Source organism: Buteo buteo, chromosome 14 (assembly GCF_964188355.1).
Source record: "Buteo buteo chromosome 14, bButBut1.hap1.1, whole genome shotgun sequence".
In the NCBI taxonomy this organism is placed as follows: Eukaryota; Metazoa; Chordata; class Aves; order Accipitriformes; family Accipitridae; genus Buteo; species Buteo buteo.
Window position 1 is genome coordinate 16531133 of NC_134184.1, and position 15380 is coordinate 16546512.

At 34.4% G+C, this 15380-nt stretch overlaps 1 protein-coding gene across 25 annotated transcripts in view; it reads left to right on the top strand.

The window, feature by feature from the left end:
* The window catches only part of MYCBP2 (MYC binding protein 2), a 201492-nt gene that overhangs the window by 138198 nt on the left and 47914 nt on the right, over window positions 1–15380 (top strand). For 11 of the 25 annotated variants that reach the window (XM_075046016.1, XM_075045994.1, XM_075045995.1 and 8 more), the window contains 5 exons: window positions 1939–2013; window positions 4158–4382; window positions 5301–5433; window positions 9505–9630; window positions 12911–13096. In XM_075046016.1, coding sequence (XP_074902117.1) covers window positions 1939–2013; window positions 4158–4382; window positions 5301–5433; window positions 9505–9630; window positions 12911–13096 — 745 coding nt within the window. The remainder of the gene's footprint in view (window positions 1–1938; window positions 2014–4157; window positions 4383–5300; window positions 5434–9504; window positions 9631–12910; window positions 13097–15380) is intronic. The other 14 variants (XM_075046001.1, XM_075045996.1, XM_075046021.1 and 11 more) reach the window with 7 other exon arrangements.

A 15380-nucleotide genomic window follows, 5' to 3' on the forward strand; every position in this document is an offset into this window, starting at 1 on the left:
GTATGAATTCCTGAAATTATTTTTAGTTTTTGGAAGAGGAAGCTTGAAAGGAAAAAATGAACTAACTCTACAGATGGTAGCATAGGGACTAAATATAAAGCTTGTATGTAGTAGGTTCTTCAGAATGAAAACTTAATTCTCAAATACGTGCCTGATCTATTCATCTAAACTGGTGTACAGTGTGCTAATAGCCAGGAAGCTCTAAACCTCCGAGAGCAAAGGAAAGCTTCTAGTTTGATCTTCTCGGTGTTGCTAAGCCAGCATGGTCACGCTTCACTGCTGTTGGTTTCTTTTGTATGTTTTACACATACAGCTTTATAACATACAAAAGTAGATCTTTGAAGTGATACTTAAATATTTGAGGTATCGGTAGTCCATGTTTCTGTGTACAGTAGAATTCAATCACAAAATATAAGATATGCTGCAAAGTAATATAATCAGTTGGTTAAACCACATTGGATGCCTATGAAGTACACTTTCATTAGGCAAATGTAGGCTTTTTATAGTTGTCGTAGTTTTATGTCAAATTGATAAGCCTCTACTCTGCCAGTCTTCCTAACAGCCTCTCCACCTTCCCCAATGCCCCAAAACATATCCTGCTAGTGCATTGGTACCTCTTCCAATTTTGGGTAGAGCTACTAAATTCTAAGGAAATACTGGTGTTTGATAATTTCACTGGTTTTGTCAAAATTGCAAATCATTTGTATTGCTGAAACTTGATGTAAGCAGAAGTTTTGCAAACAGTATACAGCTAGATGATTTGCTTCTATCATGAGATAGAAGCATGGGTTTATTTACTTTTTCCATGTTAATATTTTTTCAAGGAATACAGAGGAGGAGGCATGCCAAGCGTGTTTTGTACTTGTTTCTGCTTAGAGGGACTCATTGCCTTTTCTTTAACTACTGTTAAATTTTAATGTGACTGCTGTCTGGGGATTTCACTTGGTTCCCCTGTAAGGATGGGGATAGGGAATAAGATTTTGATATCTGTGTTCATATAGATAAAATGGTTGCTTTGCCAAAGGGATTCTGTCATAAATACTATATATGTACTATTAATTCTTTCATTTGACAGGAATGGTGAAAATTTCTTTGAAATGAGTGGAAACCAGTTTATGGACAAAAGATGGCTGCTTTTTCATGTTTTCCAATGATTAAAAAATGCTGTCCTAGCTGTTCTGTGGGAGGAAAAAATACACAGGACAGCAGTGCTCATATTTCTATAGTGCAGGCAATTGGTTATAAAGTTAGTGATGTCTCTCTAGCAGCTCTGTTTGGTTTATGATAATTCATAACAAGCTAGTAAATGCATTGTATGTTTTATAAAATTAATGAAATCTTAGCAATCGTTCTCCTTACAACACACTGTGAAATTTTGGGCTCTGGGAAAGAGTGCAATTTTGATGTGCAAACTGGTGAAATTGTTCTGTGCAAGTGAATTACTTGGAATGATAGTGAGCTTAGCCCTTCTGCATCTTTCCAGTTCTGACTTGGTGACTAAAAGTCCATGTGCAGTTGTCTTGCAATACTTGAAATTATCTTTCAGAATAGCAGACTGTCTTGCTATAAAACCATGGTTTGTGGTGGGACCAACTACTGTTTAATTGTAACAGAAAAGTGGGATTTTTCTGTGCACAAAGTCTAAAGCTTTATAAGAAATGTCTGGCTCTTAATTTCAGTAAATGGCATGACACACTACATCCATTTCGAGCTTTTGACATACTAAACTGGTTTTGTTTAATGGATGATTTGCCATGGTGAGCAATGGACTCAGGTGACTTGATGAGGAAAATAAAACTTTCCCCTTTTGCAAAACATTCTACCAGTAAATTTACTTGTGGAGAAAGTTTGCATTATAGTACCTCGAGCTTCTTCCTCCAATGTTTCTTTGTTCCCATTTCTTTGTTGATATGTGTCTTTTTTTTAAACTTTGCTCAGAATGTCTTTAATGCTAGCCAAGGAGTAAGGGATTTGGACTTTTTTTCATGGACTTCCAAAGCTTTACCCCCTAAGGTGAGTTAAATGACAGGAATAGTCACATTGTATCTCATGTTTTCAGATTGTACCTTATGACTCAACTTTACACTAAATATTCTTTGAAGTCTGTTTTACTTTGAATTATTTTTACAGGAAATAGCAGATTTCATAGAATGCTGTATCTCTGTCTCTGCCTTTAGGATGAGAAAAAAATACCAGGGCAGATAACTGAACTTTCATTAATTCATAAGTAGCACTCTCCTTTTTTAACAAACCAAATCAGAAATTCAGAGAGATGGCCTAGTAACATAATAAAGGCTTTCATTCTCTTTTTTATGTAGAACCTGCTAGTAAATTTTTCTCTGTTGTTGGAGGGTACACATTAAGTCGCAGCATCTAATAAGATGATATTTGTATGAGTAAAGCCACAAATGTTTAATAAATACTCAGCCCATTCTTAATCTTTTTTAAAATTACACAATTATAGGAACAAGTTATGTTATATGTACAGTTAAGCCATTTAAATCATCTACAGAAGTGCTTTTCTAAATCTCTTTGCAGCCCTGTAGTGATTTTGAGATTGTTATTTTGGGGGGAAAAATCAGTGGAAAAACAAGTTTTTAAATCTCTAAACCAATATGTACAATGCTGAGTGTCATCTTCATTACAAAGTTCATATGAAAAAATATCAAACTACCTTATTATTATATCAAGATCTAGACAATGTTTAAACAGTGTTTAAAACATACAGATTTTTTTTTTTCCTTGAACCAGTTTGCCTCAGCTTGCATTAACTTGCTTTGAAAGTTACGTATTTACAGAACAGATTCATTTTTATATAAAGGCTTCTTGGAAAGACTGCTGTATGAGTCTGGAGATAGTGCATGGACTTCCATACCAAAAAGCTGAAAATATGATAATTAAAGATATCAGAAGAAATTGCATTAATTAAAAAGGAAATAATATAAGCAGAAGTTTGGTTTAAAACTGATAAAAGAAAGTATTCTTTTACATAGCAGGAAGTGAACTCCTGGGAGTTGTTGTTACAAGAGATTGTGAAGGCAGAAAGTATCAGCACATTCAGAAGAAAATTACAGAAATCAGATTCATAAATAAACACTAAGGAAAATAGGGTATACCCTCTAACATCCACAATAAAAAGATTTTAAATGCTGTAGGTATAAAAGGGACAGACCACTGATAAAATCTTGTATGCTAAAGAGTGTCTCCTTTTGCCATTGCTGAATACACTATACTGGACTAGGTGAACCACTGGCTTCATCCTGTAGGGCATTACTTAGTTCTTAACTTTCAGATGTTCTTTTAAAAGCACCTATGACTTGCATTATAAGCATAATAGAGCTCGCTCCTACTTTTCACTTGCTTTCTTCTGATATAAATGTGCGTTACGTTACTTCCATCCCTTATATTTTTCTGTACAATAGCCTTTTTATTAAGCTATGGCTGGCTGATAAATCAATGCTAATATGTCTCTTCTTTTAGTAACTACCAATTTTTCTTGGTAGGAAACTCAAATTTTTTTTTCCATTTCAGATTTAGGTAAATATTTCATCTGTAATTGGTACCAGGTGGAATAAATTTGCAGGCCATTTTTATTGTCATAGTGAAAATAATAAATATGCACTAATATTTACATGTGCATTTAAGAATCTATGGTGTTGCTGTTCTCTTTGTCATAATTTTACCTTTAAATTAACAATGTATTCTAAATGTGAAATCAAAAAAGAAGCATATCATTTAGAAAGGGATAATATTAAAATTCCTTTTACAGAGCCCCAGACTTTTTCACAAAATTTTGCAAATACAGCAGGAGGAATGAGCGTGTATCCTGATAAATGTCAGTATGAAACAAGGTTTAGTGAAAGCGGTTAGAGTAAATAATTTGTCTCAAATGGTAGATATGAGATATTCCTTTATATAAATGGTTACATTTATACCACTTTTGTTTCAAGAGTAATATGGTGACTTTTCAATTAATATGCAATTCACTAGTAGTTGTTTATCATTGCACACTAAAATTAGCCATGTAACTAATATCTCTTTGCTTTGAAATTTAGCTATTGTAGTCTTGAAATAATTCTTTATCTAAAGAGTTCAAAGGTATTATTAATAGGTTTTATTCTGTTCTGTTTTGTTTTGCCTTTTTTTTAATTTCCCAGGAATCTAGGTCTAATACTGATGATTTTTTCAAAGACCTAAATTCACACTGTCCACAGGAAGCATTGATGCAAGAACAAGATATGCCATTCCTTCGAGGTGGACCTGGAGTGTACAAGGTAGTGAAGACTGGTCCGTCAGGTCACAACATCAGAAGCTGCCCTAACCTTAGAGGTATCCCAATTGGAATGTTAGTTCTGGGAAACAAAGTCAAGGCAGTGGGCGAGGTATGGATCCTTGTAGCTTCAGTTCATGTCTTCATAGATACCAGTATATAACAGTAGTAAACGCAACAAAAGAATCTGCCCCTATACAGGTTTGCTTTTCCAACCCTCATGATAAATACTAACCTTTGAACTTGGTTTATAATATAAATACTAATGCAATTATGTCTTTTGCCTCTTAGATGTGTGCATTGATTGGAATAATGTTAAAATTGTGCTGCAGTTACATGTGCTTGCTTATATATTTCTTTTACAGTATTCCTTACAAAATTATGCTGCTTGTTCTACTTTTTTTGTCATATTCTTTGGAAGAATTTTGTTTCATTGAAAAAATGTTTTTCTAGGACTTAACCAATTAACAATTTATTCTGTTTCTCTGTATTGATTGTATTTGTGTGTTCAGTTGCTGAACTGTTGTTACTATTCCCAGTTGTCCAGCTGTGGTGTTTTATGGTTAAGAAGGGCTTAAGGATGAAGTGTGTCATGCTATTTCCTAAATATAATGTTAGGAACAAAATTAGTACTCATACAAACTTTTCATATATAACTTGGTATTATAATTCTGCTGTTGCAGCCACCAACAAAAAGGCATATTTTGGTGAATATTTCCTTCAAGTTTTTATTAAGTCTTGTTTGGATGTTCTAAAGTTGTGGTATTGTGTTTTGTTGCTTCTGAACATAAACAGGTTGGAACATAACAGGATTTTTGGAAATAGTCCTAACTGTAAATGTGCTGTAAATAGTTTTGGTACTTCAGTCTGCCTCAGCCTGTGGCCTTAATTTAAGAAACTTTTTTTTTACATTTGCATTGTAATATAAAGATTGGAGTGTGTTTTTCAGATACTATAATAAGTTGCTGAATCATGTTACTGAATTATCTGAAAAGTCAATAAATTGTGCTTTCTTATATGTGTGCATCAGGTGACTAATTCAGAAGGTACATGGGTGCAAATGGATAAGAACAGCATGGTAGAGTTCTGCGAAAGTGATGAAGGCGAGGCATGGTCATTAGCTAGAGACAGAGGTGGAAACCAGTACCTCCGACATGAAGATGGCAAGTTTTTGTTTTGTTTTGTTTTTTAAATTAACTTGGGTAAAAATAAGCAATCTAAACAGGACAAATAAATAAAGAAGGAACTGAGTTTTAAACAGGTATAACATTAATTTACACTTTTTCGTTTGAGTTATTTTACACAGTTGGACTTCAAAGTTGTTTATAAACATTCTTTAAATGTTTTTTAAAAGTACATTTAAAAATATTTCCCCATGCTTTCTTCTGTACCAGTTATGGTTCATAATTTTAACCATCCTTCTTTTAGCTGGGGGGCCATTTTTAAATAAGTAATAGTGCATCTTTATTAGCTTTCTTTGGTCTACTTTGTGTCTCTGTGAAAAGCGGAGCAGAATGAATTATTTATGTACCTTTTGATTTTGTTAAGTTTGTTATGTCTGTCATGCAGCACCCTGTTTAAAACCTGTTCACATTTTTTTAACACTGTATTTAAAATTAACGTCAAATTAGTTAATTCTAGTTAGCAAAGTATGATTGCATTCTCTTAAAATGCAGAATTTCTGTCCTGATAATTCATGTTCAGACTGGGTAAACCTAGAAATAATAAAAGCAAACATAAACAAAATGTTAGTACACAAAGATTTTTATTGCTCCCACGCCCCTGAATCATCTTTCTAGTTGATCTCCCTCCAAACAGGCTATCATTACTAAAATATCTAAAATATCTTTTTTTCACCCTGAATGCTTCATATGAATACCTTGAGGTATTCTGAAACCATTATTTCCTTAACAGATAGTCCCAGCCCATCTGGATATGTTCTCCTGTGCAAGATTATGGGCTACTTATGTTCTCTTAAAAGATGAGACAGGGAGTGATCTGTCAGTATTTATACTTCCAGAGGAGATCATCTATCCAACCTCCCTGTCAGTGCAGATTCAGCTAGATCAGGTTGCTCAGGTCCTTGTTTAGTCAACTTCTAACTATCTCCAGCCTCTCTGGACAACCTGTACCAGTATTTGGCTCACCTTCATGGTGAAGAATTTTCCTAATACCTAATCACAGTTTCCCATGCTGCAACTTTTGTTTATTGTCTCTTGTCCTATCACTCTGAACCCGACATGAACCTGGCTTCATCTTCCCTGAATCCTTCAATTAGGTAGTTGAAGGGAGCAATAAGATCTCACCTTAGTTTTCTCTTTTTAAGACTGAACAAACCCAGATGTCTCAGCCTCTCTCCTTAGATGTTGTGTGCTCTACTGCCCTGACTGTCTGGGTGGCCTCCACTGAACTCGTTTCAGTCTGTCTTCTGATGGGGAGCCTGAAACTGGACACAGCACCCCAGCTGTCCAGGGTGTCCCTCCTGCCTCTCCAATCTCTAGTAAAAATTACTATGGATCTTCATTAGGATTATTTTCTTACAGGTATTATCGGAGAGAAACATTTAAGGTTCTTCCATTGATAATAAAACTTTGGTAGAGTTCCCTAGAGGCTGGTTTGTTTCAACTCACTTGAAGAGTTACTTTCTTCAAGCCACCTTTTTTTTTCTTCAACGTATATTTCTCTGTTTTGTGAATAAATGTGGACCTTTTCAATTTATAATCTTCCCACTCTGTTTATGGGATCTAATGCATCTGTTTCCCAAAAGATGTTTTCATGAAAAACTTCTACCTCAGAAGTTATATTCTGCTTATGTTTTTAGGTAGTACTTATTGTACTCTTATTTGTTCATTGTAACAGACTCTTTACCCTTTTCTGGTTTTAACATTTTGTGCTGAAAGTTATTTTACATCTAGATACTCTGATAATTATCATCATGTTATCATATTAAAACAAAGTAATTCCTTGCTAATGCTTAAGTATTTGTTGTAGGCTGTTGCTGCTTTACTTTAAGGTATAAAACATTCTGCGAAGAAAGGGAATAACTAAGAGTTTTTCATAAAACGTATAAATTGTGGGGGGGGGGGGGGGAAGTGTTTACTTAATACTTAGCACAGTATCTTTTTTGAAGTCATAGATTCTCTATTTTTAGTTATGTCCGATAATGTCAAGTTCTGAGGTGCTCCAAGTGCCCAAGTAGATGCTAGAAACTAAGTATTTGTGAATTGGAACACTACCTTACTTTGAAAGCACACGTATTCAATAATAGGGTTATTAATGTCATCATTTTCTATCCTAATATGAGGCTGTTTGTTTTTCCAGTAGAAGATCATTTCTCTGCAGTTAATAAATTAAGCAGTGTGCAAAAATTTCCATTCAAGAGTACTTATTCTGACGAATAGTTGTAACCTACATTCAAGTCACTTGACAGTATTTTGTGTATTTTAAGTAGTCTTTTCCAGCTTCAGTAATTTATCAATAATTTCATCTTTTCTATAATTTCTCAAGGTATATCTGTGCTTTAAGAAAGAATTCCCAAATTTGGAAGAATTTAAACAAGACCCTTGTTTGAAGGTCTATCTTCAGATTCTTGATACTTATGTACTGTTACTGAAGGATGTCTTAAGCATATCGTTGTTCTCACAGAAAAACAGAAATGCAAGCTCCAGGCTTTGAGGACAAAACTCTGTAGTAGGATTTTTACAATCCAGTGCATAGGGATATCATCTTAGAAACTTTCTGATGCAAGTCCTATGCCTCAACATGCCTGGGGTTATTCTTTTCTAGATGAGTCTATGCTTTTGTAAGTAGGATGAAGATAGACATCTCTTGTGCATCTAGCTAAAGCAGTTTAAGTAGTTATCAGTGCAATTACTGAGATACTTCAAACTATTCTATGTTGCTAGTCTATCTCAGTACCAAGTAAAACTAATGCTCTTAAGCCACATCTGAAAATTATTTAAACTAATTGTTTTTCTTTGCCATGAAATGTATTAGGAATACTCTTTGTCATCAGTTTCAATGCTTTTGCTGGAGGGAAATAATTAGGATTTGGAGGAGCTCCAACTAGATTTGCAACTGTCTATATTTTTATCCATAAATAATACCACCTTTCAGATTGCTTTTGTATTTTCATTCTTTAATAAAATTATAATTCTCAGAAAAAAGTAGGATTTGTCAGAGACAAAGCAAAAGTCATACTGAATGCCAAAGTCTGTAGGCAGGTATCCAGATGCTTAGCTGAAACACTACAGCAAGATCTCGAGTTGCCTCTAATTGAGAAAATTCTAGATCCTTTCTTTTTTAAGCTGAGTTTAAATTTCCAACCTTCTCTGTGATTTTTTTTTTTTTTTTTTTTTAAATTTGAATATGTGTGTTATGTAAAAGTTTGTACCCTGAAATGCAGTTTTGGCCTGAAATGCAATTTTCTAAAAATAGCTCTTAGAAGAGTTATGATTTTTTTTTTAATTGAATACATATTAATTTTAGTACGTTTACAAGTGGAAAAGCTCAAGTTGCCAACCTGAGCTTTTAACCTCCACTTGGGAGATTTCTTGTGAATTTTTTCTTAGAGATCATTACTTGGAATGATATTTCTGATCACATTAAGTCAGTAATGTCTCCCTGAATCTAAATAGTCAAGTGGATTCTATCTCTCATTTATCTTGGCTCTTCTGTTTTTATGGATATTCTGAAATACCCCAGGCTGGTTTTGGTTGGAGGTTTTTTTAGTATCATACAGAAAGCAAAACTGTAGTACTCAGTAACAGATATGGATAAATCTGTCAGGGGAAAAAAATGTCTTATGTCCCATGAACTATTAAGGGGTAGCCAGGATTAAAAGTTTCTTGCCTCTGAATTTGCCACTCTAAAAACTATCCTTTCTCCACCCTGCTTTCTCAAATGAATTTAACAATTGCTGTCCAAAGAATAAACATTGAACGGTGTGATGTTACTGAAATACAGTGTTAAGCCTGTTCCTAAGAGGCAGCTAGCAGCAACTCAGTCAAACATAAAAACAGTCTGCATGGTATTATGTCCTCCATCTCTATATTTTTAGAGCAAGAGCTCTAAAGAAGAGACATGTGCTTTTCTTTTTGAAGATAATTGAGTAGAGTGGAAGAGGGCTATCTGTGGAAAAAAAAAATCACTCCTTTGCCTTGTGACTCGTCTTTCCAATGTAAATCAGTTACTAAGAAGGTCTAATTCTGAAGGACTGTGTGTTTTTTTTACAGAGCAAGTCCTTCTAGATCAAAATGTTCAGACTCCTCCCACAAGTCCTTTTTCAATACAAGCTTTCAGTAAGGGGACAAGCTGTAGTAATGGACAAGGGTTTGATTATGGCCTTGGAAATAACAAAGGTATGTTTTTACACTCACATTTTTAAAAATTATGTTTTTCTTAGGTTTGCTTTTATTTTTATTACTCATTTCCTACTCTTTTAGGTACCATCAGATGTCCTCCAAAAGACATAAGCAGTAGTGCAATGAATTGCAAGGTGTTTTACAAAACATGTAGTTAATGTTGTAACTGCTTTTTTTCTCTGCTTTAAATTTCACTCAACTCTGAAGTTGAGGCTTTCTGTAGGCACAAAACTATAATGCAGAAATGAAAAATACATCCTTGTAAAACAAGATATGAAAATTACTGGATTTAGAAAACGTGTTTTAAAATGATCAGAAACATTTGTAAACACTTCTCACCTGTCTTGACATTTTTTAAGTGCCTTTAATGGGATGACAAGATGAAAGATACCATTTGAGATTTAAGTTGTAAAACTGAAGTTACCTTTCAATCACGTAGATACCAGTTACAAATGCTGGGAAATAAATAAAACCTTGTTAATTTTTCTGACATAAAATAATTGTTTCTTTTAACCATGGTTTATTTTGCTGGCAAGCTGTTAATATATATAAGCCATCACAATAAACTCAAACTGCATGCCTTCTGTTCATTCATTGATTAGATCTAGAAGATTCAATAATACAGAAGGGGCAGATGTCCTTGAGAAATGTTACTGAAACACAGAGCTTTGTCATTCTACTCTGAAATCACTGTACTCTGTTCATGCCACTACAAATGTGGGCCTAAGGTGTGCTATGTGTTTTTAACACCAGCATGTATTCTTAGTGGTCACTTAAATGAAACAACTTGATTTAAGACCTGTTTTAAAGGAGAAGAGGTAAGGGAAAAAATTATCCTTACATGTTCTTGTCTGTTATGAAAATACCATGAAATAGCTTTATATCATTTCACGGTGTTTTACTGCATAAAGAAGCAGTTCATAATTGTCCATGCATTGCTATAGAAACCCCATTTTTTGGAAAAAGCCTGGAAAAGTTGAAGTGTTTTTCTTTTGTTTTATGGGGCCTTTTATACAGAACTGCTTTTCCCAGTTCAGCCATACTCATTTCAAAGCAATGGTTGAATCACAAAAGTGGAAGTGTTTAAGATGTTCAGCGTGTGAGGCAGTATTACAGCTTGTCTCTCAATGTCAATTGTGTAATAGTGCAAAAGCTTTATCTATTTTTTCTCTGCAGAATCATATTAGGAGAAGGGGGGTTTTTTTCCTGTGTTGTCCAAAAGTAAAATCTTGGAGATCAATATGCTATATTAACAGGCATCCTAGTTTCTGAAGACATTGTGATTCTTTTTACTATATCCTATCTTAAACAGTTTCTAAGATGTTTCTTTGGGATATTACAGTTCCAGAAAGTTTGGAAGCTACTCCTGGTATTAAATTCCATATCATTTTATACATATTATTCTCTGGACATACCCTCAAGTTATGATGTTTAGTGTGAGTGAGCAACTCAGCTAGATGACTTCATTCATTCCATGTAGTGCAATTCCTTCTGAATTGCCCAAGAGTGGAGAGTTGCTGGCAACTCTATTGAAAGAATAATGATATTATTTTCCCCAAAATAGAATTCTTCAGCTGTATCATTACTTTATATACAGTCTTTTTGCATCCTCATGTCAAAGAAGCTTTGAGTTTTGTGGAAAATAAAAAACTGAAGGCACAAACACAACCTCTTAGGGGACTTTCTGAATAAAGCAGTTCTTTTGGAGGTGCTTGTTTGTAAAAAGAACTTCTGTTCTAGGGATGCACTAGTTTCAATGAAAATTCAGTCACCATCTATGAGCGTTTCAAACTGCTGGTCAAATGTAAAGATCCCTATGTAATAGGTCTGTGTTTGTGTTGTTACCTGAGAGGCAGAAGACATCCCCCAATCACTCAGTTTGATTTAGCTATGTCTTCTCTATTCCACCCTTCTACGTTGCAGGCAAGTCTTTAATATTCCTCATGAATGGCCCTACCCACCTCCATATTTAATTACTGTGGGCAGATGACTTTCAACCTCTTCTCAGATGTTATTCCCTTTAAAATACTCATTTTAGGAAATAGGCCCATCGTATTTAAGAATAATAGTGGTTTGTCAAACGTGTCAATTGCTTCTGGGTTATTAAGGTAGGAATGATCACTGTGCAAGTACTGAATCCAGTATTTTTTAGGTATGCTACTTCCAAAACAGTGGAATAAAATTGATTTATTGATACCTGTAGATGATTGTTTAGAAAGGCATTCCATCTATTTTCAGTTATTTTTGTTCTCTCAATTTTGAAACCAAAATATCAAGAAAATAAATGCAAAATCTAATTTTGGAGTTCTTACGTAACACAGGGTTCCATACACCTACCAGTCTTTCTCTAATTCCGTGAAAAGACAATTGATAATCACCCAAACATGTTGTAAATTCAGTGAGTTGTAAATTCTGTATTAGGTGCTAATTTTTTTACTAAGATTTCTAGAATGCTGTCAAAATGGTACGAATTTGCAGAATATGTGATGCTGCTAGGATTTGCTTGGTGATGGTTCAGATCTGAGAGGCTCTCAAACTGTTGGTGTCTCCCAGCTCGTATTACTAAGTATACTTCAAGTTATAACATGGTGTGATAAACTGCCTTCTTACTGTAGGCTTCATGTATTTCTAATGCTCTAAAACATAGAGTGTTTTGAGAATTGGCATACAGAAATTAAAACTCTATATTTAACATGCTAGTTTTCTGAAGGCCTTTATTTGCCTCACAACAAATGTATGTAGCTCTTCAGAAAACCAGTTCCAGTTCCTAAGTGGTACTTACTTCTTTAAAATTATCTTCAATCTGATCTTGAAAAACTGCATGACAGAATACTTTTAAAGATATTTGCAAAAATGAGCAAATATTTACCAAAGCCTTGGCACAGAAATACACTTGCCAAAGCCTAATTACATGTTATCTTTCCCTTCTCATCAGTTTTTCTAATCCTTTTCTGCATGCTCCGTTGCATGTGTGTATTATTGTAAATGCTAGGGATTTCTGTTTTTTTCTTCGGCTGCTTTTCATTTTTTAGCAAGGCGAATATAAATCTCTATTTTGAAGTGTTTTAAGTAATTGCAGTAAAATATCCATGATCCTTCAAAACCCTGCTTGTACTTTTCAGTAATTTTATTGCCATGCATGGGGTGAGAATTTTATGTTTAGCCACAACCAAAGTTATATGTGGCTAAATAAGATTTATGAGCTTTCTCTATTTAAACTTTAATTAAGCACCATTTTACTCTGCCTTTCTGGAGAATGACAAGTAACAGGTTGTAGTTTTGACTGTTTTGCCCACTACAGGTGACCAACTGAGTGCCATACTGAATTCCATTCAGTCACGGCCAAATCTCCCAGCTCCTTCCATCTTTGATCAAGCTGCAAAACCTCCCTCTTCCCTAGTCCACAGTCCATTTGTGTTCGGACAGCCCCTTTCCTTCCAGCAGCCTCAGCCACAGCTTCAGAGTAAGTTTGTCAGCCTTACCTGCCTCATCAGTCCATTTCTGCAGCTTTGACATTGCTGTTCTCAGTTGCTTACCAGCTACTAATCATCCCTCAGTGCACCTTCCTGGTTTGGTTTGGTTTTGTTAAGTTTTTCATGATTCAGAAGCATGTGAGGTAATGCTCCTAAAGAAGTATACTTGTTCAACTTTAATTTCTATATTGACAACATTTTGCTTTTGTATGTGTTCTGCAGTGTAGATAAGTCATAAAAGTGCATTTCCAATATTGTATGCAACTCTGGGTTTATAATTAAGGTAAATATTTTATATGGTACAAAATGTTGATAATTCTTTTAACATCAAAAATGGACTGCAGTAAATTCATAGGTGTTAAATTTTCTTACCTCCTAAATTTCTATTTTTGTCATCATTCCTAAATTTAGGAATGTAGCTGGACAGTGGGTACAACTTGGCACTACTTGTAAGAAAGGTTTTGGTAGTCTTCTGTTGGGTGCTCATACGATTGGCATGGGCATGAAAGTTTGCACCTAGAGGTGAATAGCAGTTAACCTGATTACTGCCGGGAGGACAGGAAACTGTTTAGGTTTTGATTAATGAAAAATAAAAGCTCAGCATTCATGATGGATAGCAGATATGGTAGTAAATTCTTCCTTATATGCAGAACCAGGTGTAGCATGGGTCACAGGAATACTAGTCTTCTCCTGTCTCCCAGAAAATGTCCTTCAGAAGTGCCTCATTTCTTTCTTGTGGGACCCTGTTAGACCCTACCCATGTCTGTGTAGTCCTGGATCTATCCAGCTCAACTTATTGAAGTGACAGTGAAGTGCTTCATGTAAGAACTAGATTAAAATCTCTAATTCACTTTTATAAAGACTATCAGAAATAGTCTGAGATCTGACAGTGATCTTCTGTACTCATGCTGGACTTAGACCAAGATCCTGAAAGCAGAATATTCCAAAACCTACTCAGATGAAACAGCTGCTTGCCAATGGCATCAGCACACCGTCGTTGAGAATTTGTTGATCGTATATTCTTTCTCATCATTTTTAGTTTTCTTCTCTTGTTCAGAGTAGCAAAGTCAGAGTTTCTTACTCAACTTTGCATCAAAAATAACCCTAATTGTCTTATTTCAAATTTCAGATGATTTGTCCTGTATTATATGAAAAGAAAAGTTGTCAACATTTTTTATTAGTTGCCCAACAAGATCTTGCTGAATGGATTCAGCTATCCAACAGATGTAGATAAACTGTATTCAGTAAGCTACATCCATGGTTTGTGTTTTAGTAAGGATCCCTGATTCAAAAAGAAGCCTTTTTTTGTTAGGGGTAGCACTTGTGGTCTACCAAATAATATAATAATAATGAAACTGGAAAAATTTTTGAAGTTTATGTCTGATTTGGGACCTTAGCTTAGTACAAGATCTCAATTGATATGGTTATTTGCCCTTCCAGGAGGGCAAAAATCATCAATCAGAACTGGTATACTGTTGCACTAACTGTGATTTGATACAAGGACTTTCTTCCAAACAGTTTATTATGTAATTTAAGATTTGATGCAGATAATATAAATTATGCATAAAGGAGAGAAATGTTAACATTTTTGTTTTCACTATCAAAATTTAAGAATTATATGGGGGGAAATTTCCTGTTTGAACTTCCTTAGTCTTTTGCAAATTTGTTAATCCTCCATTTACAAGTTCATCCAAATGCAGAATATTGTCAGGGAGGCCTGTAAGACTATATTCATATACTTGTTCATTTAATAGTCAAGGAAATTATGAGGGATATAAGGCACTCTAGATTAAACATTTTATTTTAAGCAGTTATTCTATTATTACTGTATTTCTTGGAACTTTACATATTAGAAAGTAATGGATTCATTTGCAATATAAGATTAATTAGAATAGCAAGGCATATATGCAATAAAAATATTTAGACAGAAAAACTCTATTTGGGTCAAATTCCACTGTGTAGTTTTTAATCTGTGTTCAACACTGATGCAGCTATAATAGAACTGTAACAGAAACTCTTAAGTGTGTAATATTCATTCATGATTTCCAAAGCACTTTATAGCCTCCTGTTATCAAACATGTAATTAAAAGTTAAATCCATTAAACAACATATCCCAAGTCACTTGGATTTTTGCCCTAAATATGCTTAGGTTTAGTTTCAAATTATGTTCTCTGTCCTTAAGTGCTTCCTGCAGTTAAGTTAGATCTAAAAATTAAAATTCATTTTTATAGTCAATAACTGCTATGTTAAAGGGACTAATGATAGTCTAATAGT